The sequence below is a fragment of the Oryza brachyantha genome, chromosome 1, assembly GCF_000231095.2.
Source record: "Oryza brachyantha chromosome 1, ObraRS2, whole genome shotgun sequence".
Lineage (NCBI taxonomy): Eukaryota > Viridiplantae > Streptophyta > Magnoliopsida > Poales > Poaceae > Oryza > Oryza brachyantha.
The window spans coordinates 29,191,520-29,214,336 of record NC_023163.2 but is presented as its reverse complement, the minus strand read 5'-3'; the positions used below and the strand labels follow the sequence as shown (position 1 = coordinate 29,214,336).

Sequence of the window (22,817 nt, the reverse complement as noted above, 5' to 3'; positions counted from 1 at the left end):
GCACTGGTTGGGGGTTGCTGTTCGATGGGCCTCTGCCGCCTCGAGATTCGGAAACGGCGTGGGCCCGGAGGACTCGGTGAAACTGAAACGGAGACGGGGATGCTGAGCTGGCCGGCTCGGTAGGTGGGCCCCCTTGTCGGGCAGTTGTATATATGGGCCGCCGCTGCGGTGGCGGAATCACGGGCTCACGGCCCATCGAGTCAACGAGTTTACTACGGGTGCAGGAGAGAGAGAAGGGAAAGACGTACAGTACCACCTGTCCACGTGGAGGCTCGCGGTTGGTTCACACGCGTGGCGTGCACCCTACGTGGACCAAAGCAAGTGCAGCTGTGACGTGTCTGCTTCAACTCCCGACTTGGACGTGGAACTATCCAAGTACAACTCGACAAAACCTACAATTGAAGTAGTATACTGCCGTATATTGATCGGCTGTAAAAAATTTTTTCTACTGTAACCGTCTTTGTGTAACATATTCCTTTCATCAAGAAAACTGTCTAATGCCCTAGGTTTATCATGGTTATTACCCCCACCCAATGCCCTTTAGTTTTACTTTTTGCACGGTTGACATCTTCCATAGTTACAAATAAGATACTGCCAACGAACATTTTGAATAAAAACCACAACTTGAGAATAAACTTCGCACTATCCCATAGTATCTCCCACATTTAAATTATCCTCACGAACATTATTACTAAAATCTCCCTGATTTTGAATTTGAACCACTTCCACTCAGCAGCAAACGGTAAGATTGTACTCCTCCACGCTGGAATGAATACAATAATAAACAAAACAAAAAAAAGGAGCCCAGAGAGTCGAGAAGTTCCACCTCACCACGACGCGACGCGTAACCCGCACAGGTTGGCGTTGGGTTGGGTAGGCAGGTCTCACGATTTTTCACGGTGCGGACACGGTGGGAGCCGAGAAGATCAAGCGATACAAAAGCCATCAACGCCTTCCTCCTCCTCCCCTTCTTCTCCGATGGAGCCTCCTCCTCGGCCGCTTCAAAACCCCTCGCCCATCATCATCCACCGCCACGCGGCCCCATCGCAGTCCTCCCTTTCCTCGACGCGGCATCGGACGCCGCGGCTCTGAGGTGGCTCTTCTCCCTCTGACGGTCTGACCCTCTCCCTCTCCCCCTCCCCGCGGCCAGCTGCGATTCGTTCCGTGCCGTGCCGTAGGCGGGAGGCGGGGGGAAGTCTTGGTGGCGCGGGGGTGCCTGTTCTGGCGCAGATGTGAAGGCGGTGGAATGCAGAGGTCGAGGAGAGCGCTTCTGAAGAGGAAGGCGGCGGCGGCGGCGGCGCAGGAGCAGGGCGCGGGCGTGGCTTCCACGGCCGCCGGGAGGAGGAGGCGGCTCTTCTCCGTCTCGCTCGTCGTCGCCTGCTGGGTCGTCCTGCTCCTGCTCAACCCCCTCGTCGGCCACGGGGACGGTCAACGAGGTACGGGTTTTCGCCTTCGCTGATGTTCGTCAAATCAATTTTCGATCAATCGTGCGCGTGGGTGGTTGCGTGGGGGGTGCGATCGGTGGTTGATGGTATGATGGCCTGGGCCGTGGTGGTTCGCTGAATCAGCGGAACGCGAGTCTCGCATTATTACGCGGTTAGAGCTTAGATCTGGATGTGCGTTTCATTCTGAATTCAGATGAAGTTACGGTTTTCGACGTCCTGATTCAATTCTGCGTCTATTTTCTCATATTTTTCAAATATCGTTTGTCAATAATTTTCAAATTTACGATATGGATATCTATCGGTGTCGTTTGGGCTCATATTCGGCGATGTCTGATTTCTGCAGATGGAGGAAGCTCTACTCTCTCTGCTGAGACTACCTTGAGCGAAGGCTCTGTTAGTTCAGATATACAGCGGGAGGATGAGGAAAACCATGTATTGTTAGGTGATAGCTGTGGTAAACTTGATGAAAATCATGTGCTTTCAGAAGAGACGCTGCTGCAGGAAGATCAACTGTGCTCCGGTGATGATGCACAGAGTGACGACATGGATGCTCTGACCAAGGATATTCACCTTGATCAGGGTGAGAGTCTTCCTCGCGCAGAGGATGATGCTGTAGTTCATCCAGGGGCCGAGGTGGAGGGTGAAGATGCTCCAAAACCTGCAAGATTATCACGAGTTGTACCTCCTGGTCTTGATGAATTCAAGACTCGAGCAATTGCGGAAAGAGGAAAGGGTGTCTCTAGTGGTCAAACTGGAAATGTGATCCACAGAAGGGAGCCTAATGGGAAGCTGTACAATTACGCCTCAGCAGCTAAAGGGGCTAAGATTCTGGAATTCAACAAGGAGGCCAAGGGTGCTTCCAACATCCTAGATAAGGATAAAGACAAGTACCTCCGCAATCCTTGCTCGGCAGAGGGGAAGTTTGTCATTATAGAGCTCTCTGAAGAAACCTTGGTAGATACAATCGCAATTGCAAATTTTGAGCACTACTCTTCTAATTTAAAAGAATTTGAAATGCTGAGCAGTCTGAATTACCCCACAGATAACTGGGAAACACTTGGGAAATTCACTGTTGCAAATGCCAAAGTTGCTCAGAATTTCACTTTTCCCGAGCCGAAGTGGGCTAGATATTTGAAACTCAACTTGCTTAGCCATTATGGTTCTGAGTTCTACTGCACACTCAGTATGCTTGAAGTGTACGGAATGGATGCGGTGGAAAAGATGCTCGAGAACTTGATTCCAGTTGAGAATAAAAAGCTGGAACCTGATGACAAAATGAAGGAACCAGTTGATCAGCAAACACCATTTAAGGAGCCCACCGAGGGAAAAGAATCCTCACATGAACCCCTTGATGAAGATGAATTTGAACTAGAAGAAGATAAAATAAATGGTGATTCATCAAGGAATGGCGTTCATGATCAAATTTCGGAGACACGAACACTTCAGGCTGGCAGGGTTCCTGGAGATACGGTTCTTAAGGTGCTAATGCAGAAGGTGCAATCTCTTGATGTGAGCTTTTCTGTCTTGGAACGGTATCTCGAAGAGCTGAATAGCAGATATGGGCAAATTTTTAAGGACTTTGATGCTGATATTGATACGAAAGATGCACTCCTGGAGAAAATGAAACTGGAGCTGAAGACTCTTGAGAGTAGCAAAGATGATATTGTATGCATTTTGAAAATCCACATATATTTTTATTCCTGCTTTTGTTGGCTTCACTATCTGTGGCTTATCATATATTTGCTCATTTCAGGCAAAAGAAATTGAAGGGATTCTTTCATGGAAACTACTTGCTTCCTCACAGTTGAACCAGCTACTCCTGGATAATGTCATAATCAGGTTTGTATGTTAGCCGTTTCCCTTTTTGTGTTTTTACTCTATTCCCATAAATCCTGACTCCTGAGTTGCTTCCGTGTTTGCTTGTCAAAAGGTGCTTTCCTTTATTTTTTCTGTTAGCTAATTATTGCTTCTGATAGTACTATTGAGAGTCCACATAAACTCCATAAACTGTGTTTTGCATTAATAAATCATTATGTCGGCATGGGATGATTATAACGTTCTGATTCATGCTGTGGTGTCTCTGCAGATCAGAACTTGAAAGATTTCGGGAGAAGCAGGCAGACTTGGAGAATAGAAGCTTTGCTGTAATATTCCTGAGTTTTGTTTTTGGATGTTTAGCAATTGCTAAACTGTCTATAGGGATGATATTTAATATTTGTAGATTATATGATTTTGAAAAGTTCGATAGGGTAAAATCTGGATGGCTTGTGTTGCTGCTCAGCAGTTGCATTATAGCCTCCATTTTGGTAATACAGTGATGTATCTATCAACTCCATATAATTGCGGCTGCTCTTTGTAATTGCATGAGGTATCTAATTCAAAATCTATTACACTGCATCTTTTAGATCTTACATAAGGGCAGTGTAGTTATCAAACCTCTTATCTGTGATCTCAGTTTGGAGGGTGGAAAAAGGAATAAGGTGTGATCTCAGTGTAGTCATTTTTTAAGCTGCAACAAGCTGGTACCAGAGCTAGACTATTTTTGTCTGCTGCATGGTCCTCTCCCGAGGAATGTAGAAACAAATCTACCTGGAAACCATGTGCATGCAATTGGAGCCAGGCAATTTGCCAATTTCTTTTATAAGTTCAGAACCATGACATGGTCCCCATGTGATTCCTTGTATGCTACCCACAAGAGATGGAGTAATATATCTTGGGATGATGGCTTCTGAATTTGAGTGGGCGTCCTGTTCGCACATGGCCTCGACATTGTGTTGCTTACAAGGTAGTATTCCGTTTGTTTCCAGGTTGGAAGGCGGCATTGATAACTTCTAACTGTGCCGAAGTAATGGCCTCTCAGACATGTACAGTTGAAGTTTTAGTCTGCACAAATGTACATCTGTTTTAGTTGAGAAAGTACTTTGCAGTGGTCTGCTGTAAATATGTCCATTGCCCCCAGTCCAATCTTTCTTGATGGCGATTTTTTCACATGTATTTGAATTAAAGCAGTAGGTAGCCTTCCATGATGTCTGACATTTATTTTAGAGGCTGCATATTGCCTGCACTTATCTATGATCGCTGGTCAGCATGTTGATGACAGCTGGTTTCTTCCTTTTGAACCACGAGATACTAGTACCATGAGGTATTAAAATCTTAAATCGTATTATCTACCTCACAATCAAGTTAATACTAAAGTTGTGACTGTTGATGACGATAGATCGAACGGTCACGATTGGTACCAGCTTAGTGATATTAGTACCTCGAGTTACTGGTATCTTATGATAAAAAAGAAGAATAAGAGTAAAACTCTTCTTATTACTACTGTACTCTTCTAGGTTGACCGTGTTTATTCATTTGCAAGCTGTTGGCTTTCTTGCCCCATGGATATTAGTAATCCACAGTTCTGTACGACATTCTCGTTGTCAACTTATGTCAACTTCAGCATTCATTTTGCTTGCTTATGTTAAATATGTCCCTTAAATACCACCTTTTCGTCTAGAGGCTGGAGCAACTTGATATGGTGACTAAGCTAAAAACATTTGTTATAATAGTTCTCATTTGTCAAGTTTTCTTTTCTTATCTCCATCTCAAATGTTTACTTATATTATCAGCAAAGCATGACGCAGATTTTGCTTCCTAACTGGGTAATCATTCATAATCTAATTGCTTGGGAGTAAATTACTTCCCGTATCTTTCGACCACTTTCATTCCTGTTAACGAAGTCCATACTGGGATTGTTACATCCTTAATTGCCGTATTAGCATCGAATTGCTGTAAAGCAGCAGACCGAGGCTACCAGGTTGGGACATTGGTACCTGCATCTGTGCTATGTTTTCTTGGTAATCTTTTTATGAAACAGTTCCCTTGATGTTGATGAGAAGTAAAGGAAAGAATTGAGCATCAGAAGACATGAGACCACTTTCAGAGTTGCAGTATATGAGTCACTCGGCCCACTCAATCAGGGCAAGGGGCTATATATCAGCCCAGACCACTGGTTCTTGTCGTTGCATTGGCAACCAGGTGAGGCCCATTGCAACTAACTCCTTGTTTCCATTTTTCAACATATGAACATAACAGTATTACAAATTACAATCTCACAAATGTTAATTGCAAAAGTGAAAAAAATCCAGTTATGAATTCAGGGGTATTCTCATAAATAATTTAATGATGGCACTAACTAGATAACGTACATAGGTAGTACTCTATCATACATGAGTCTCTCCCTGAGAATCTGCGTACTTGTCTGTCTTCACGTTTTCCTTCAGATGACACGTCTCTCTCTCTCTCTTTCTCTCTGGGGTAATCAATTAATCATCGATCGATGCCATTGATTTGCAGCAAGAGATGAGAACTGTACGATGATTGGAACTGGAAGAAAGCACAAGCTAGGATGGGCCAGGCAGAGAACCCAAGTTGCACACTCCAAGAAACGCTGCAACAAACACACTTTGCACCGGCCACCGTCCCGTGACCTGTCCTCACCCAACCAGCAACACGAACAAGGAGCATGCCAATGTCTAGCGTTGCTGTGCTGCACCGATTGAAGAAACTTTGAGTGGCATCCACACAGAATCCTAACGGAAGAGCACAACGCCACAGCCAAAACTAGCATCTGCTAGACCATTAGGTCTTAACTCGTAAGTAAAACCCATGCCCTGGACAAGCGCCGGATTCCACTCCTGGATTGAGGAAATCATCGATGACTTGAGAGCTCTAGGAGTAATTTACATGGCGTACAAGTAACAGATATCCCAGCCTTGAAGCCTCAAACAAAAGGGCCTTTTGATGCATCATTGCACACTGCTGTTTGTTTATGCAAATAAAGAAAAAAAAAGTAAGTACTAGTTTTGTAAGTAGGCACGCCGTTTGTAGCAATCTGACGAAGCGACGAGTTATATGTGCCAACGCCAAAGGGCAGCTTGCAGTAAGCCCCAACTGTTTACGTGGACGCTTCAGCGCGAATGGCCGGACGGCTGGACCCATGGCTCCATGCATGATGTGTTCTAGTAGTTGCTTGTAGGCAATTGCAATGAGGAAGAAAGATTCCTCGACAGAAAAATATTGAATACGAGAAAAAATCTATAATTTATTGTTTATGAATTTAATTTTAAAATGTATATATATTGTATGGAGGGGATACAGTTTTGAGTACAAGACAAATATTTTCTTTTATTTTTATGAAATTTATCTCTGTATTTTCTATTCCACCATATTATCTTTAACCGTATTATACTTATATCTCCAACGCATTTTAGAAAAGAAAATGTAAGATTATTCCGGAAGAACGACAGCGTTGTTTCGCCGCACGGTCACACCAAACAGTTTCTTCTTCATTCCCTTCCTTTTTGTAGCCACATCGTTTTTCCTACGACCTGTACCGATTACCTGTCACAGTTCACTGCACTCACTACTAGCATACAGTGATACAAGTATGCTAAGCCCTTGTTTAGTTTCTAAATTTTTTCTAAAAACATCACATCGAATTTTTAGACATCTAAATAAAACATTAAACATAGATGAATCAAAAAACTAATTGCACAGTTATGGAAGAAATCTTAAGACGAATCTTTTGAGCCTAATTAGCCCATGATTAGCCATAAGTGCTATAGTAACCAATATGTGCTAATGACGGATTAATTAGGCTCAAAACATTTGTCTCGCGGTTTCTAGGCTAGCCGTGAAATTCGTTTTTTTATTCGTATCCGAAAACCCCGTCCGATATCCGGTCAAACGTTCGATGATGTTTTTACCAAAAAATTTGGCAACTAAACACCACCTAATTTCAGATGTCTTCTTCTCATGATGAAAAATTACAGATCTCTCTTTGTTCTTTAGATGCAAGTGGATTAGTGGAGCAGTCATCCTTCTCTTTCTGAGCATGCGCCGCATATTACAAATCCAACAGTGCGACGCGCGTCTTCTTTTTTGAAGCCTAAAAAACGCGCAAGCCACGCAGCGATCCTCGCGTCCCGCCATCACACACCACCCACGCAACAAGAAATCGATCAAAACAGCGGTAGCCTGATAGTTTATCCCAAATCCGCAGATATATATATATGTTCAGTGCGCAACGGCAAACACATTCTTCTTTGGGTGAAGATATACTGATGCTGTTCTTGTGCGCCACTCGAAAACTTTGCGTGGCGCCGTCATCAGCGGCATATCTGTTGATCTCCTAGGCGGAGAAGAAGGCCAATCTTAGCCGAACGGCTTACTATATATGCGTCGCTTGCGTTGCCATTAATCCTTTGGATGCTGTTGCTGTTGCTGGGAAGTGATAGCTTGAATTGGTGAGGTGAGGTGAGGTGCGGTGTGCTCGATCAGTAGGTGGCGCGTTGTGGTCGGCGAGCAGGAGGAGCAGAGGAGATGGACGGCGAGATTGGAGAGGACGTGCTCACGGAGATTCTGGTGAGGCTGCCGTACAAGTCCTTGGCGAGGTTCCAGTGCGTGTCCACGTCGTGGCGGTGCCTCATCTCCGACGACTACCTCCGGCGGAGGCTGCCGCTTATTACCTCTGGAGTGCTCTACCAGGAAGACCGAGGCGGCGGCGGAGGCGGCGGGCGGGGGGACGACGATGGGAGGAGGCAGGCGTACACGTACGCTTGCGCGTCGGCGGGTGGTGACGGCGGCGTCGCGGAGGCCGACATGGGATTCTTCCCCGGCCACGAGACGTCGACCATCATCGACGGGTGCAACGGCCTGCTGCTCTACTACGCGTCGCACCCGACGGCGTTCCACGTCGTGAACCCGACGACGCGGCGGTGGGCGAGGCTGCCGGCGCCGCGGAGGAAGACGCTGCTGTCCGTGCTGGCGTTCGACCCCTGCGCCTCGCCGCACTACAAGGTGGTGTGCTTCACCGGGTGGCTCCCCCGCGGCGCGTCCGTCGAGGTGTTCGGCTCCGAGGACGGAGCGTGGCGAGAGCACGAGCTCGACTTCGGGCTCAACACCGACGCCATGTCGGCCACCATGCACTACTTCGACGGCGCGATCCACGTGCTGGCCTACTCGGGCCACGTCGTGCGCATCGACCTCGGCACCATGGCGTGCGCGGTGACCGCGCTCCCGGCTCCGGTGAGCTGCCGGGCGCGCGCCGGGCACTGCCGTGGCCGCCTCCGGTACGCGTCCAGCGATGGCTCGCGTCTCAGGTTCTGGGAGCTCAAGAACGCAGCCACATCCGAGTGGGTGCTGAAGCACGAGCTGGGGGTCAAGGACCTCGTCGCCGGCGAGGCGAGCGGCCCGTGCCAGGGCGTCACCTTCTTGTTCATGGCGTTCCACCCGGACAAGGAGGTGGTGTACCTGTGGACGCCATGGAAGCTCGTGGCGTTCGACATGGAGAAGAGGCGCGTCGAGGAGGAGTGGGCGCTCGGGCCGGAGAAGGAGAAGGAAGGCGCGCATCTGATTCAGATTTGGTTGTTTCCGTTCTCGCGCCATCTGGCCAACAGTCTGGCTTGATTGGTCTATGTGGCAGATAGGCTGGCCGGCAGCGCTGACAGTGACATGTGGGCCCAATACTTGTCTGCAACAAAGACATTGGCTCCAATTGTACAAGGTACAATACCATAAAAAAACATAGCTAACAAATTGATAAATATATGCCGTTCATTTATATTCTATAAAATTCATGTCCAATTCCGATTAAATCCATCTAGAATCATTCCCTGTTCGAAAATGAATCCTCAGTGATTGTGGTCTGGTTACCGTGTCGCTTCCGCTGTTATTAGCTTTCGGCTAACAAGATGTGATTGATATCGCAATTAAATTATCTCAGCTTCGGCGAAAAATATATTACTTCGCACTGACAAATCATCACAATTGACTGAATCGTTTCACAACTGTAACCAAGACGGCGTCCGGTGATGATGATACCAACGTTGTCGGCGCCATTGCCGACTGCGTTTGAGAATTGAGAGTGTCACATCCGAAGTTTCATCCTAAGCCTAAAATCGTAAAAAGAAATTCGTAAATAACAATTGGCTTAATTAACTCAGGAAGAATCCCTCTAAAAGGAAATTAATTCAATTAAATCAAGACTCGCAAATCGACTAACTGGATTTAAATTCAAATTGCAGAAGTATAAAATTTGGCCAAACAAATTAATTTAAAACTCGGCAAAAGTGGGGTTTTCCTTTTTCCCTCCTTTTTCCTTTCTTTTCCCCTTCCTTCTCAAATTGGGCCAAAGTCCAATTTTCCTCCCTTCCTTTTCTTTTTCCTTTTCCTTTTTCCTCTCCTCCTTCCCGGGCCGGCCCATTTCCCCTCGGCCGGCCCAGCCGACCGGCCTCCGGCCTCCTCCCCGCGAGCGCCTCCGCCTGGGCCGCTGCCTCGGCCCAGCTCGCTCGCTCGCCCGCGCCGCGAAGTCCGTTGCCGCTCCCTCCTCCCTCGCGCCACTGACAGGTGGGGCCCACCTGTCAGCGACCGAGCCCCGCCAGCCCGCGCGCCCGCGCCGCTGCCGCAACCGCCACCGCCGAGACCGCGCCGCGCCCGACTCGGTCTCCAACCTCCGCCCCGCCCTAGCCGGCGCCGCCACCCTATAAATCCCGAGCCGCCACGCGCCGTCGCCCACTTTTCCTCTCCGCCCAAGTCGCCGTCGCGCCGTCGCTGTTCGCCGCCGCCGTTCAATCCCGCTGCCGGACGCCTTTGCCGTCGTCCAGCCGCGTCACCGCCTCCGCGCCGCCGTCGCCGACCGGTTGCCGCCCTCGTCGTCGCCGGTGAACATCCCCAGCGCCGCGCATTCCTTCGCCGCCCGGTTGCCGTCGCGCCCGGTCTCCTCACCGTCGCCAATCGATCTCCGCCGCCACCGTCGATCTTCCGCTTCTACCCACGTCGCCACCTCCGCCTCGTCCTCGCCGACTCGCCCGCACGGTCGCCGCCGCCAGTGAGAGCCTCCATCCTCCTTCCCTCCCTCTCTTCCTTCCCGGCCGACCGCCGCCGAGCCGCACGCCGTTACCGGACGGGTGCGAAGCTCGTCGTCGCCGCCGCCCGCTGCTGTCGTCGTCGCCTTCGCGACGCCATCGTCAAGCCGCCGCCACCCGCGCTCGTGCGTGCCCGCGCCCGCCGCTCGCTCGCCGTCGCCGCGCCAGCCGTCACCGCTGCTTTGCCCGGTTGCGTCGTCGCGCCGCCGCCTTGGTCGCGCTCCACGCGCCGTCGCCGCACGCCGGTCGTTGCCGTCGCGCCGTCGCCGTGTGCCGCCGCCGTCGCCGCCGCCGGCTGCCGCCGTCCGCCCGAGCCACTGCTCCCCTCTTTGTTCGCCGACTGACGGGGCCCACCCGTCAGCCGTCACCCGCGCCCTCCTCCCTCTCTCCTCCCGTGGGACCCACGCGTCAGCCTCTCGTCCTTCCCTCTCTCCCGTCGACAAGTGGACCTCACCCGTCAGCGCCTCATCTCTCCTCGTTGACGTCAGCAGCCTCATGAATTGCGCAATAATTGATTTAGGACTTTTCTGTTTAGCTTAAAAACCCAGAAAACTTCTAAAATTCATAAGTAATTCATCTAGTCTTCGTTTAGGTCCATTCAAATTTCATTAAATTCATAAAATTGTCAAGAATCCATTAAAAATAGTTTCTTTTGCTGTTTCAGTAGAGTTTGTGCCTGCTTTATTTATTTTTGTGCTTTGTCGCTTAGATTCGGACCCCGCCGAAGAGCTGGTTTACTTCAAGATCGTCGCCGAAGTTCCCCAGGGGCCAGAGTAAGGCAAGTGACACTCATCTTTGATCATATTGAACCCATTATTGCAGAATCCCCGCTTTTTTTATTCAAATATGCATTGTTTTAACTAAAGTATTTTACTGTATGTTATTTTCGGGTAAACCTTATTATTATGCCGTTGTTTATCCAACTTTATTCATTGCTGGACCAGGGGTAACTTGATTGAAGTTAGGCCTAGGATAATGCTTAGCCCTGCTTAGAACAAGTAGCTCATGGAATCACATTTAATCATGCTTAGTTCTGGATAGCTGGGATATTGATTCATTACCCGGTTCGGGTTAATGTCAACTAAAATATTGATAAAGGTGGGCTGTGGGTGCATGGTTTTGAGAGTCGCACCCATGGCAATTAAAGACCGGTTCACGGAAAACCCTGGAAGTAATTAAGTGCTAACCACATGCCAAAATGGGTAAGGTGGGATTTGAAGCATGACTTCGAACTATTTGACGTACCCAGGCATGGGTAGGCGTGATGGAGTATGGACGGGCAATCGTGGTGTAATGAAAGTCTCTGCTGCTTCCGGATCTACCAAGGCACAAGAGGGGACTGCCTGACTTGGTATAAAGGAGGGGGTGAAACCTGAAGTGTGGTGCGATTAAATAGGGAGGGTTATGTGACGGGTCCTATCACGGTCTCCTTCCGGTATACCATGGTGGTATGTCGGCGCACGTTCAAGTGTAGTGGAGTCGTATCTTGTGGGTACAGTAATACACCTCTGATCAGAGTATAAACTATTCGAATAGCTGTGCCCACGGTTACGGGCGAGCTCCCAGCTTCACTGGCATTAGTGAACCCCTAATAACTTGAATAAACTGGTTTTTACTCGGGACTACTGCAACGTGGTGTAACGTTGAGTAGTGGTTGGGGCCTGTTGCAACGTGGTGTAACGTTGGACAGTGTTGTGGTATTTTATAACTGTTATTTACTTGTCCTTTACTATATTCAATTACATGTTTTCTTTTTAATCTCTGTTATTTGTTTAACTGCTGCTTTATTGCAACTAACCTTAAGCCTGTCCTTGTTAATCCCTATGCATCTTTGTACTCAGCCTTGCTTAACTTTCCCACCAGAGCTAGAAGTTGAGTCCGATGGAGGTGCCTCTCAGGAGTGAGCTGTTCCGCCGTCGAAGCTTTGCCTGTGGACTGGAGCCGTACCCGCTGGAGCTAGTCTACCTTTTTTTCTTTCCGCTGCATTTCCGCTAGAATAAGTGTAATTTTCAGTTGTTTCTAAGAACGATGGTTATATAATCAACATTGTCTTTTTGTGTATCCTGGCTGGTCCTGGATAGGGATTTAATACATAATTAAGTTCAGAAATTCATGTGAGGAATTTGTGGGCGTGACAGAGAGTGACCATGCCAACAAATTGACCAAATCGAATTCATTATCGTCATCATCGACGAATCACTTTTTTTTTTCCTGAAAAGATTAGTTTCTCATAATGTTATGAGCACCACTAATTCCTATGACATTTAATTTTCACCTTATATCTGAGAAATTTGCTCTGGTCCAACAAAAATATCTCGAGGTACCGATATCTTAAAGTACCAAATCATTTCTTATTATTGGATCTAGCTGAGTAGGATGTGCATTGTTAGATCCAATGATCAGAAATAATTTAGTACCTTAAGAGTACTTTTTGTTTCTTTTTGTTGTACTAAAACAAATCTCTATATCTGAAATCCCAAGCTTTACCGGCGAATAGAATTTGCATTCGCAGCCAATGCTCGTTCACAGGATGCTAATTAAACATCAAAGCTAAGCTAGTCAAATTTAGCTTCTAAAAGCACAAAAAAAAATATGTGCAAAAAATCGTTCCCGCGCTCGCCATGGCGGCTACTCTGCCTACTCATGGATCCATGATGTTGAGGAACAGCCCGCGGATGTACTCCGGCATGAAGTCGTGCCGCGTCAGGATCCCGACCACCGGCTGCATCTGCAAAAATATCGAGTCTTTAAGATGCAAAAAATGCAAAAATGGCGGGAGGGTTGAGTTAGTTGGTAGCTCTCTTACCCCCGGCGTCCTCGGCACGACGCACATGTGGCGGAGGCCGAGCTCGCGGAAGAGGGCGGCGGCCTTGGCCAGCGACATGTTCTCCACGACGGTGTACGGCGACCGGTTGGCGATCGGGTGGAGATCCACGTACATGGCCATCTCCTCCTCGGTGATGTCCAGGTCGTCGACGGCGAGGCCCTTGCCTGAGCCGGGCTTGGCGAAGTCGAACGGCGCGAGCTTGCGGAACACCTCGGCGGCGCCGGTCTTGACGGGGTGGGCGGTGAAGGCCTTGGCCTGGAGCAGCACGAGGAGGTGGGAGCGCAGCACGAGGCCGCACAGCTCCGGCGCCGGCCCGAACGGGTCGTCCTCGATCACCGGGAACCCGTTGTGGCCCGTGCGCCGCAGCGTGTCCACGACGACGCCGACGCGCTCCACGCTGGAGAAGGTGATGAGCGGGCCGGAGACGACGTCGCCGGCCACCAGGCTACGCATGCACGGCTCGCCGTGCGCCTCCAGGTAGGGGAGCCCCTTCATGCGCATCAGCTGGTCGTACACGCCCCTGTTGAAGCAGTCGGCCACCATCTTGGAGATGAGCAGCACCAGCATGATGAGCGGCAGTAGCAGCAGGTCGTTGGTGAGCTCGAGGAGGATGACGCACACCGACACCGTCATCCGCATGGTCCCGCCGAGGAAGGACGCCGCGCCGAGCAGCGCGAAGAGGCCCGTGTCGAGGCCGGTGAGCGCGCAGAGCAGCCTCCCGAGCAGCCGGCCGAACGACGCGCCGGAGAGGATCATGGGGATGAAGAGCCCGGCCGGCACGGCCACGCCGTATGTGACCAGGCTGAGGGAGTAGACGGCGGCGAAGAAGGCGACCAGCGTGGACACGCCGAACTCGCCGCCGGTGCCGCCGCTGAAGAGGTTGCGGATGGCGTCGTCGTTGGTGTTGAGGAAGAGCGACGCCATGCCGTTGTAATGCCCCGGCGGACACCGGAAGTTCTTGAAGTTGCCGGAGCGGCCGATGGTGGGGCACCTGCCGATGGCGGCCATCTCCGGCGGGCACGGCGTGCACGCCGTCAGCCATGGCAACCCAAAGGAGCAGCACGAGGTGACCAGAGAGACGGCCACCGTGAGCACGATCTTGCACGGCGCGCCCTTCCTGCAAAACCCAAATTCAAGGAGCTCAGTGATCTTCCCGGAATCACAAGTCGCAACAGATGATTCAGGGTGACGATTCAATTACTCGTTGATGCGGCTATACACGCGAAGGAGCCGGTCGAGGAGGAGGTTGAAGAGGGCTCCAAGTAGGCCGCCGAGGATGGCGAGCAGCACAACCGACGGGAGGTCCATGGCGGTGTACGACGACGTCACCTGTGAACTGACGTCGAACATGATGAGGCCTCCTTTCCCAAACAGGCCACAGTTGCCGCTGCGGCAGTACTCTATTAGGGACCTTAGCACTATTGCCGCCACCGCCGTCGTAGAGAATGTCCTCCACAGAAGTGCGTTCCGCCACCTGAGAAATCCGATTTGATGATGTTTATTTACGATTGGACACGATGTTTGATCATCATCTTATTATTAAAATAATATCATTTGTTTTGTTCTAACTTGCTTTTCATTAAGGACTCTTTAAGCGTAAGCATAATTGTATATTTGCAATAATTTTGAATAAGATGAATGGACTAATGTCATATTTAAAAGTCAATGGTATCATATTAGTTTTAATTGACAATGTTACAAATTAGACCGTACAACTCGTAAACACATGGCTTTAAAAAACACCACAACTAAACGTTCATATTGATGCGATAACCATGAATTACAGGAAAAAACGGTTTGGAAAGCTGTACTCCTTTTGGTTTCAGAAAAAATAGGGAAGTACATGTATACTACTCGGTAAAAAAAACATTTCTTGGTTTTTGTGTGGAGCGTTTGACTATCCGTCTTATTTAAAAAATTAGTCACGCATAAAATATTATTCATGTTTTTATCATCTAATAACAATAAAATATTAATCATATTTTTAAATAAGACGAAAAGTCCAATGTTCTATCCTAAAACTAAAAAATATTTTTTAGGGACGAAGGCCGTACTGAGAGATATGTTTAGTTAGCGAAAAGAAAATTTTTGAGAGCCACGTCAGACGTTTGATCGGATGTCGGAAGGGGTTTTCGAGCACCAATGAAAAACTGAATTTCACGGCTCACCTAGAAACCGCGAGACGAATCTTTTGAGCTTAATTAATCCGTCATTAGCACATGTGGGTACCGTAGCACTTATGACTAATCATGGACTAATTAGGCTCAAAAGATTCATCTCTCAATTTCTCTCATAACTGTGCAATCAGTTTTTTTGTTTCATCTATATTTAATGCTTCATTTAGTTGTCCAAAGATTCGATGTAATGTTTTTTGGGGGGAAATTTGGGGAACGAAAAAGTAGCATCAAACATGTTTATTGTACTGTATCATATTCCGCAAAACTGTATTTAAGATGCAACTTGGCTTTTGTTTCGATGAGTTACCAGGATGTGGCTTCTTCCAGCGCAAAGAGGACACCACCGACGGGGGAACGGAAGGCTCCTGTCACCCCCGCCGCAGCTCCACATGTGACCAAATCTCTGCGATCCAAATCGTTCTTGAAGTACCTGAGCCAATTCCAGGTGAGGCCATACTTGCTCGACCCGCCCTGCCCTAGCAAGGAGGCGACGCAAGCACCGGTGTGCACCATGGGGCCTTCTTTGCCCATCACAAAACCAGCAGACACCCCAAATATAGAGCCAAAAATCTGCAGGTCCCAAGTTCCATGACATGATCGATGCGCGTCAAGAACTGCCGTCGCGATGAATCGGAAATAGGAGCTTGAAAAGTTTCAGAGCCAGACCTTGACAAAGAGGGTACTGGGCGCTAAGATGGATGGCGCGTCGACGCCATTCAGATAGGCCTTCACCTCAGGTATCCCAGAGCCGGCTGCCGCTGGTCCAATATAAGCGCACAGTGCAGCAGCGGCAGCCGCCAACACTGCATTGCAGCTGATGTGCCATAGAAAGGCCAAATTGTACCTGAAGTACCAAGGAATGTTGAACCCAAAAAATAAGGTTTTTTTTTTTATCCTTGAAAAGTATTTTCAGGTACTAAAAATTTTGATACTTTAAGGTACGTTATATCTAAAGTTACTAAATTTTTACATTGAAAATTATAATATCTTAAGATACTTTTTCAAGTACGACGAAAAAACTCTAAAAATAAGGTTTGTTCGTCAGCGACAATAAAATATATGATATTGGAAGTGTGGTTTCTACCTGCTCTGAAGCATTAGATTGCTCATCAGGAGCAGCTTAAACCCAGCTATGTTTTCGACGGCAATGTTGCTGAAGAATCCAATTAGGCCAATGATTAATCCTACAAGAAGTGCCAGAACCCATTTGAGGATCTGATAGTGGAAGACCTGGATTCTCCCCCTTGATCTCCAGTCCTGCTTGTACGCATCATTCTCCACAATTCTGCACCATCATTATTAGTAGAACAATATGGAAACTCATTAATTATCACACTCGCATTGATCACCTCGCTTGCAATTAAGATTGTACTCAAACTCAAACATGTGCAATTTTATAGTCTTTGAGTATGTATCAAGAGGTACTAAAATTTTTAACGTAAAATTTAGAACCTCCTAGTACCTAAGATATCAAGAGACATGGTCGTCTCCAGGAATTGGAGACCCCTAAGCTAAATGCAAATAGGGACCCTAAAATACGAATGAAGGTGAGATAAGTAGCGACGCGACGACATAGACGAATGTCATAGCAATCGTGTTTCAGTTATCGTCAATCGGCATAGGCTAAATCTTAGAAATCTATATCCTTATCGTTTGGCAACATAGTTGTAAATTAAAAATAATTTAGGAATAAAATTTTTATATACATGTTTTAACGATTTAAAAGCAAATGCTAAAAAATAAACTACAATAAAAAGACTCAAACTTTTATATACATGTTCTTAAGATTAAAATTTTAAATTTTGGTTTATAAGCATAAATAAAAGTGAAAAAATAAGACTAACTGAACTTTTATCGTATTTTGGGTCCTTCAATTTAGGAGACCCTGAGCAGTCACTCCGTCCGCTCATACCCATAGACGGATTTGTTAAGAGATACCAAATTTTATACTAAAATTTTGGTATCTAATGGTACCTTCTCAAATACCATAAAATACTTCTTAAACATACATACTAGTAAGTAAAATTAACATAATTAGGGTTGAAAGGAAAGTAAATCGAACATAATACTGGAAACAAATCTGATCGAACATAATCACCAGGACAACGAATCTCTGAACAAACGTACTCGTAATCGAGGCTCTCGATGGGGCAGACGTTGGCACCGACGACAGCCATCTGCGACGTCGTGTTGGTGCCGCGGCCGCGCAGCAGCGGCCGCTCCAACCCGCCGCCGCCGCCCTCCTCCTCGAGCTCCTTCTCCCATCTCACCGAACTCGTCGACCCGGGCGTCATTGCCGACATCGGCGTCACCAACGGCGTCGACGAGGCGCTCTCGGCTCCGCCGCCCTGCAGCCGTCGTCGCACGTCCTGATTTCCCGCTTACTTACGGGTATTATTATCTGCCACTTCTATATAGTCGCAATCGAGTTAGTGCGTGGACGTGTTCTTCGTAACACAGCATGGCCCTGCAAAATAGAGACCATGCAACCTACAGTCGCGAATATTTTTGCCTGCATATCTCGCGTAATTTTGCACAGAATTTGATTCGTACACAGCTTTTGTATTCTGTTTTATAGCTACAGTTCTATTTTCTTTTCGGTTGGTTTTAAAGTTAGAACAGGATTTCATATACAACTCTTATTTTAAAAGTAAATTTAGATGTTGTTGTATTCTGTATACAACTGCATCAACAAACATGGCAAAATTTTAGAGCCACCATGATCTAACAATTTGATTCCTTTTCTCCTATTATTCTGGGAAACGTTTTATCTACATTTATAGTCAATTGTAGTGTGCCACTGAAATTTCACGCAATCACTTCTATACCCTTTGGATTTTCTTGATCTCTTGTTTGCCACTAAGTTTTTTCTTTGGACCCCTTACATCTCATCTTGTTAGTTAACCATTAGTTTTTTAAACATGACTTTCTTGCCTTTGATATGCTGCTAAAAGTTAGAAATATTTTATGCATGAATTATTTTGGTTGAAAATAATGATAATTTACTAAATATTGTTATGAATTTAAAAATTGAGACATAATTTCGTTGAAATATAAAAAAAACCATTGAAAAAAGGAATGAAATTATTTGATCACAAATATAAGAAAATATATTTAAATTTTCTGAAAAAAATTGAAATCAAATTCGATGGACTATGTATGCCTTTTCCAAGATATAAAACAAATAACAACATTTGTGGTTTCTCAATTTCTTGTTAAAACTGGTGTATGGATTTAATCATGATTTTTTTAAAAAAACTAAAATTAGGATTTTCTTCAATTTTGATATTAAATAATTATCCCACATAAGTATGAAATGGAGGCAACATAGCCATTTTAGAAAAGGAATAATACTCATCTAGTGGTCAACTACCGAAATTGGCATAAAGGGGTTTGGGATATAAACAAATTATTAGGTGCATATAAGAAATTTTTTCCTGTCTATAATATAACAGATAGATATGTTGAACTTTCATATAGAAGCCACTCCTGTGTGTCCCCACGGTCCTCTCTCTTACATTGCAGGCACTCATCCTCTTGTTCCCTATTGTTCATCAATCGCCAGATGCGACATAATGGTGATCAACATATTTGCAAACGAATAATAATTTGTGAATAAAATTTTTATATACATATTCTTAGCTATCCAAAAGGTAATGTTTGGTAATAAACTTCGATGCAAAAACTCCCAAACCACTCTAAATTGAAGATTAAAATTTTAAATTTTAGCTTTTAAGCATAAGCATGAGCGAAAATATAAGTATCAATATTGCATCCGAAAACCTAACACTTGAAATCCCATATCCTACCATTAATTCTGTCTACCCTCTATCGTCCTTCTCCGATCCCCTGCTCCATGCCTCCATCAGTTATCACCACTGCCTCCTTGGGCATTCCTCGAAAGTCAAATTTATAGTCCTACTACCCTCCTCCCATTGCATCTAATCCCAAAATCCCAATCGAAAGGTCCATGGAAGAAAAATTCTAATCCAAAGGAAGACTGTTATAGTTCGGTTGACAACGTCGAGGCTTGAGGACATCGTCGTCGTCACTGGTCACCTAAAGCCCAACAATCCCCTAATCTACAAAAATGACGAAATATTTTGAAATTCGATATTAATAAATGCAAGAGTGGTGTAGCCTGTCACCATTCAGACAGTTTCTTTTGCGAGACACAAGTCACACAACTAAAAACAGCTAATAATAGTACTAGCAATATTTGGATCTGAAAAGAGAGAAAAAAAAACAAAGATAATATTTTGCATGAATCAACAAACTTGCACGGTTGATTAAATCCTCGATCGTCATCCGACTGGGGCGCCCGGCTGACCGGTAGGTCGACCTCACGGTTACAGCGAAGTGGAGATTCACTCGGCGGTTGCATCCCCTCGCAATCGCCGGCGACCTTCAGTGCGAGCGCCCGGAGTCGGAGAAGAAAGGGGAGGATGGCGAACGCGGGCCGCGGGCCCGCGCGCGCGCCTGCCAGCATTACGCGCCCCGCGTTTTTCCCGCTCGGGAGAAGTACACTGAGGCCCAAGGGCCCGTGGCGCCTCCTCCTCCTCTCGTCACGGCCCTGAAGGAATTCGACCAGCCACTCCCATCGCTTATCAATTGGGCCCTGCATCTTCAGATGGGCCGGCCTGCTTTCTAACATCAACTGATACGGTATGAAAGTTGTGATGAGTTTTCCATATATTATATTATAAGATATATATGTTGGTTCTATCTATATTCATCCTCAGATTAATCAATATATTTTATATTTTATATATTTTTTGATTTATTAGTATTTATATAAATCTAAGAATAGCTAAATCATCCGACAGAAAATTGAGATAATATCTAGTTTTACGAGGCACACCTCGAATACGCCGAGGCTCCAAGTTTTAGCACGGAAGTCTCGATAGCAGAACGGTATTGGTCAGAATCCCACAACTTCTTGAGGAGCTGATTTAGCTGGCTCTGTAGATTGTCACCTCAATCTTTTCGTCTTTATTTATAATCATAAAAAATTTAAATTTTTAATCTTAAATTTAAAGTTGATTTTAAAGTTTTTTTATATTTTATTTTTCTTTTGGTTTTTAGATCGCTAAGATACGTATATAAAAATTCTATTCACGAATTATTATTTTTACAAATATACCGATTGGCTTTTAATGCTGCATGATCCGGACATTGTGTACTGTTTAGTGGATTTCTATGTTTGCTTTGTCCTCGAAGCAAACTGCCATTCTGCGAGATGGATGTACAGCTTCTAGCGCTGACATTACCAAGGAGAGATATGCTTCTCCAGATCACGCTTGTCCTATGTACGTCTTGTAGAACTACTTTCAGGATTTCAGTCCTACAAGTGCAAGTTCCTTTTCCTTGAATCCTCCTCTCTTTTTGGCGTTTTTCTATGCGTATATTCATGCTTTTCTTACATTGATCTCAAAGTATATATACCTTTCTCTTTCTGTGTCCATATCTTATGTTCTTGAACCTCCAGGTCAGGTGGAAGAATCAGGAATTGGACATTGGAGTGTCTGGTTCATCCTGGCATCTTATGCTAGTTAGTCTTCCAAGCTACGGATCATCCATTCGTCGTTTAAAATCTCCTCCTACCCTGTTCATGCATGCCAAGCAAGGCTCTGCAATTTGAACTTGCTGTAGTTCGCGCCCAGTTTGTTCTGACACTTTGATTAGCTTCTGCCGTTTGGCTACTCGTAGGTTTGCGTTTTGTTGCATTCCACTGCGACAAAGCATGAAGGCCGTGGTTGATGATTTCAAGGCTGTGCTCACGAGGAAGGAGCGCTTCACTTTCGTCACCAAGGCGGTCGTGTTCCTTGTGATCTTCGCGGCCGGCGTGGTCGCCGGCCTGTGGACGGCCACCGGTCACCGCCGGTGCTGCAACACCTACACGAGCATTCTTTTCCCGAGCAACACGGTCTACCGGTACCGCGGCGGCGGTGGGGGTGGCGGTAGCTTCGGGGAGTTCGTGGCTCCGACGCGGCTCATGCACGACATGACGGACGAGCAGCTGTTCTGGCGCGCCACGATGTCGCCGGCGTCGGCCGGTGGCGAGTACCCGTTCCAGCGCGTGCCCAAGGTGGCGTTCATGTTCCTCGCCGGCCGCGGCGTCCTGCCGCTGGCGCCGCTCTGGGAGAGATTCTTCCGTGGCCACGAGGGCCTCTTCTCTGTCTACGTCCACGCGCCGCCTGGGGTGGTGATCAACGTGTCCGACGACTCGCCGTTCTACGGCCGGCAGATCCCCAGCCAGGTGCACGCACGACACAAATGCACGCCGAGCGGCGCGACGCCATGGTGGCGTCAAATGCCGCTCTTGAGCTCACGATCGCGGCGTTGATCTGATCTTTCCATGGACCATGGCTTGCTTTGTTTGTTCTCCCCTTGCAGGAAACCAAATGGGGCTCCATCACACTCATGGACGCCGAGAAGCGGCTGCTCGCGAACGCGCTGCTCGACTTCTCCAACGAGCGGTTCGTCCTCCTCTCCGAGAGCTGCATACCGGTGCAGAGCTTCCCGACGGTGTATGACTACCTCACCGGCTCGCGTCACAGCTTCGTGGAGGTCTACTACCACAAGGACAAGACGTGCCGCGGCCGGTACAGCCACCGCATGGAGCCGGACATCACGCTGCCGCAGTGGAGGAAAGGCTCCCAGTGGTTCGAGCTCAGCCGGGGCCTCGCCGTGAGCGTCCTGGCGGACACCAGGTACTACCCGCTCTTCCGGCAGCACTGCCTGCCGTCGTGCTACCCCGACGAGCACTACCTCCCGACGCTCGTGACCATGCTCCACGGCGCGGCGAACTCCAACCGCACCGTGACGTACGTCGACTGGTCCCGAGGCGGCGCGCACCCGGTGACCTACGCCGCCGGCGACGTCACGCCGGACCTGATACAGAGCTTGAGGAGGAGCGAAACGCCCTGCATGTACAACTCCAGGCCGACCACGGCGTGCTTCCTGTTCGCGAGGAAGTTCTCGCCGGACGCGCTGGAGCCGCTGCTCAACATGTCGTCGACGGTGATGCAGTACTAGTTTTTCCTCGCCGCCGCTGCCACTGCCAACTGTTTTTTCTAACATAGGATTTGTACAACATAGCAGGTATCAATTGGATTTATCGAGCAAAATAGTGTTCATTTTGCGGCATTTTGTCGAATTTGCTGCAGTTGCAACACGCCATAATGCGGGTTCGTTAGGCATAGTGCAGCACACCGGCCTCATTGACTGATCAAGCCCCAGCCTGTCTACTTGTCTCATGAGTATCATCAGTGCAGCAGCCATGCTGATATTTTCCAAACTACTAAACGATATATTTTCTACAAAAAATTTTTATATAGAAGTTTATCATCTTGCCTTTCTAAAATAGAATTTTAACTTTGTAGTAATTAACTACATTGTTTACACTATTAAATAGCTATAAAAATCGATAATCTTTCATAAAAAAATCTCCAAAACA

The 22,817-nt window shown here is 47.2% G+C and overlaps 4 protein-coding genes across 4 annotated transcripts; 3 read left to right on the top strand and 1 right to left on the bottom strand.

Moving 5' to 3' along the window:
- Positions 1-920: 920 nt before the first annotated feature.
- Positions 921-3,858, top strand: LOC102713962 (SUN domain-containing protein 4). The gene is made up of 4 exons (XM_006645040.3): positions 921-1,436; positions 1,789-3,110; positions 3,199-3,284; positions 3,532-3,858. The coding sequence occupies exons 1-4, from the start codon at positions 1,247-1,249 to the stop codon at positions 3,761-3,763; spliced, it is 1,830 nt and encodes a 609-aa protein (XP_006645103.1). The 5' UTR covers positions 921-1,246; the 3' UTR covers positions 3,764-3,858.
- A 3,536-nt stretch (positions 3,859-7,394) lies between these two features.
- LOC102713690 (F-box protein At5g07610-like) lies at positions 7,395-9,183 on the top strand. The gene has a single exon (XM_006645039.3). The coding sequence runs from the start codon at positions 7,812-7,814 to the stop codon at positions 8,895-8,897; it is 1,086 nt and encodes a 361-aa protein (XP_006645102.1). The 5' UTR covers positions 7,395-7,811; the 3' UTR covers positions 8,898-9,183.
- A 3,543-nt stretch (positions 9,184-12,726) lies between these two features.
- On the bottom strand, positions 12,727-17,853 carry LOC102706907 (chloride channel protein CLC-c-like). Its single transcript, XM_015843761.2, has 7 exons — positions 17,486-17,853; positions 16,443-16,643; positions 16,025-16,202; positions 15,666-15,928; positions 14,383-14,655; positions 13,161-14,298; positions 12,727-13,082 (listed from the first exon to the last, which is right to left on the bottom strand). Exons 1-7 carry the CDS (start codon positions 17,659-17,661, stop codon positions 12,996-12,998), a joined length of 2,316 nt encoding a protein of 771 aa, XP_015699247.2. The 5' UTR covers positions 17,662-17,853; the 3' UTR covers positions 12,727-12,995.
- Positions 17,854-20,978: 3,125 nt separating this feature from the next.
- LOC102713419 (glycosyltransferase BC10-like) lies at positions 20,979-22,572 on the top strand. The gene is made up of 2 exons (XM_040520534.1): positions 20,979-21,617; positions 21,755-22,572. The coding sequence occupies exons 1-2, from the start codon at positions 21,102-21,104 to the stop codon at positions 22,394-22,396; spliced, it is 1,158 nt and encodes a 385-aa protein (XP_040376468.1). The 5' UTR covers positions 20,979-21,101; the 3' UTR covers positions 22,397-22,572.
- The last annotated feature ends 245 nt before the right edge of the window (positions 22,573-22,817 follow it).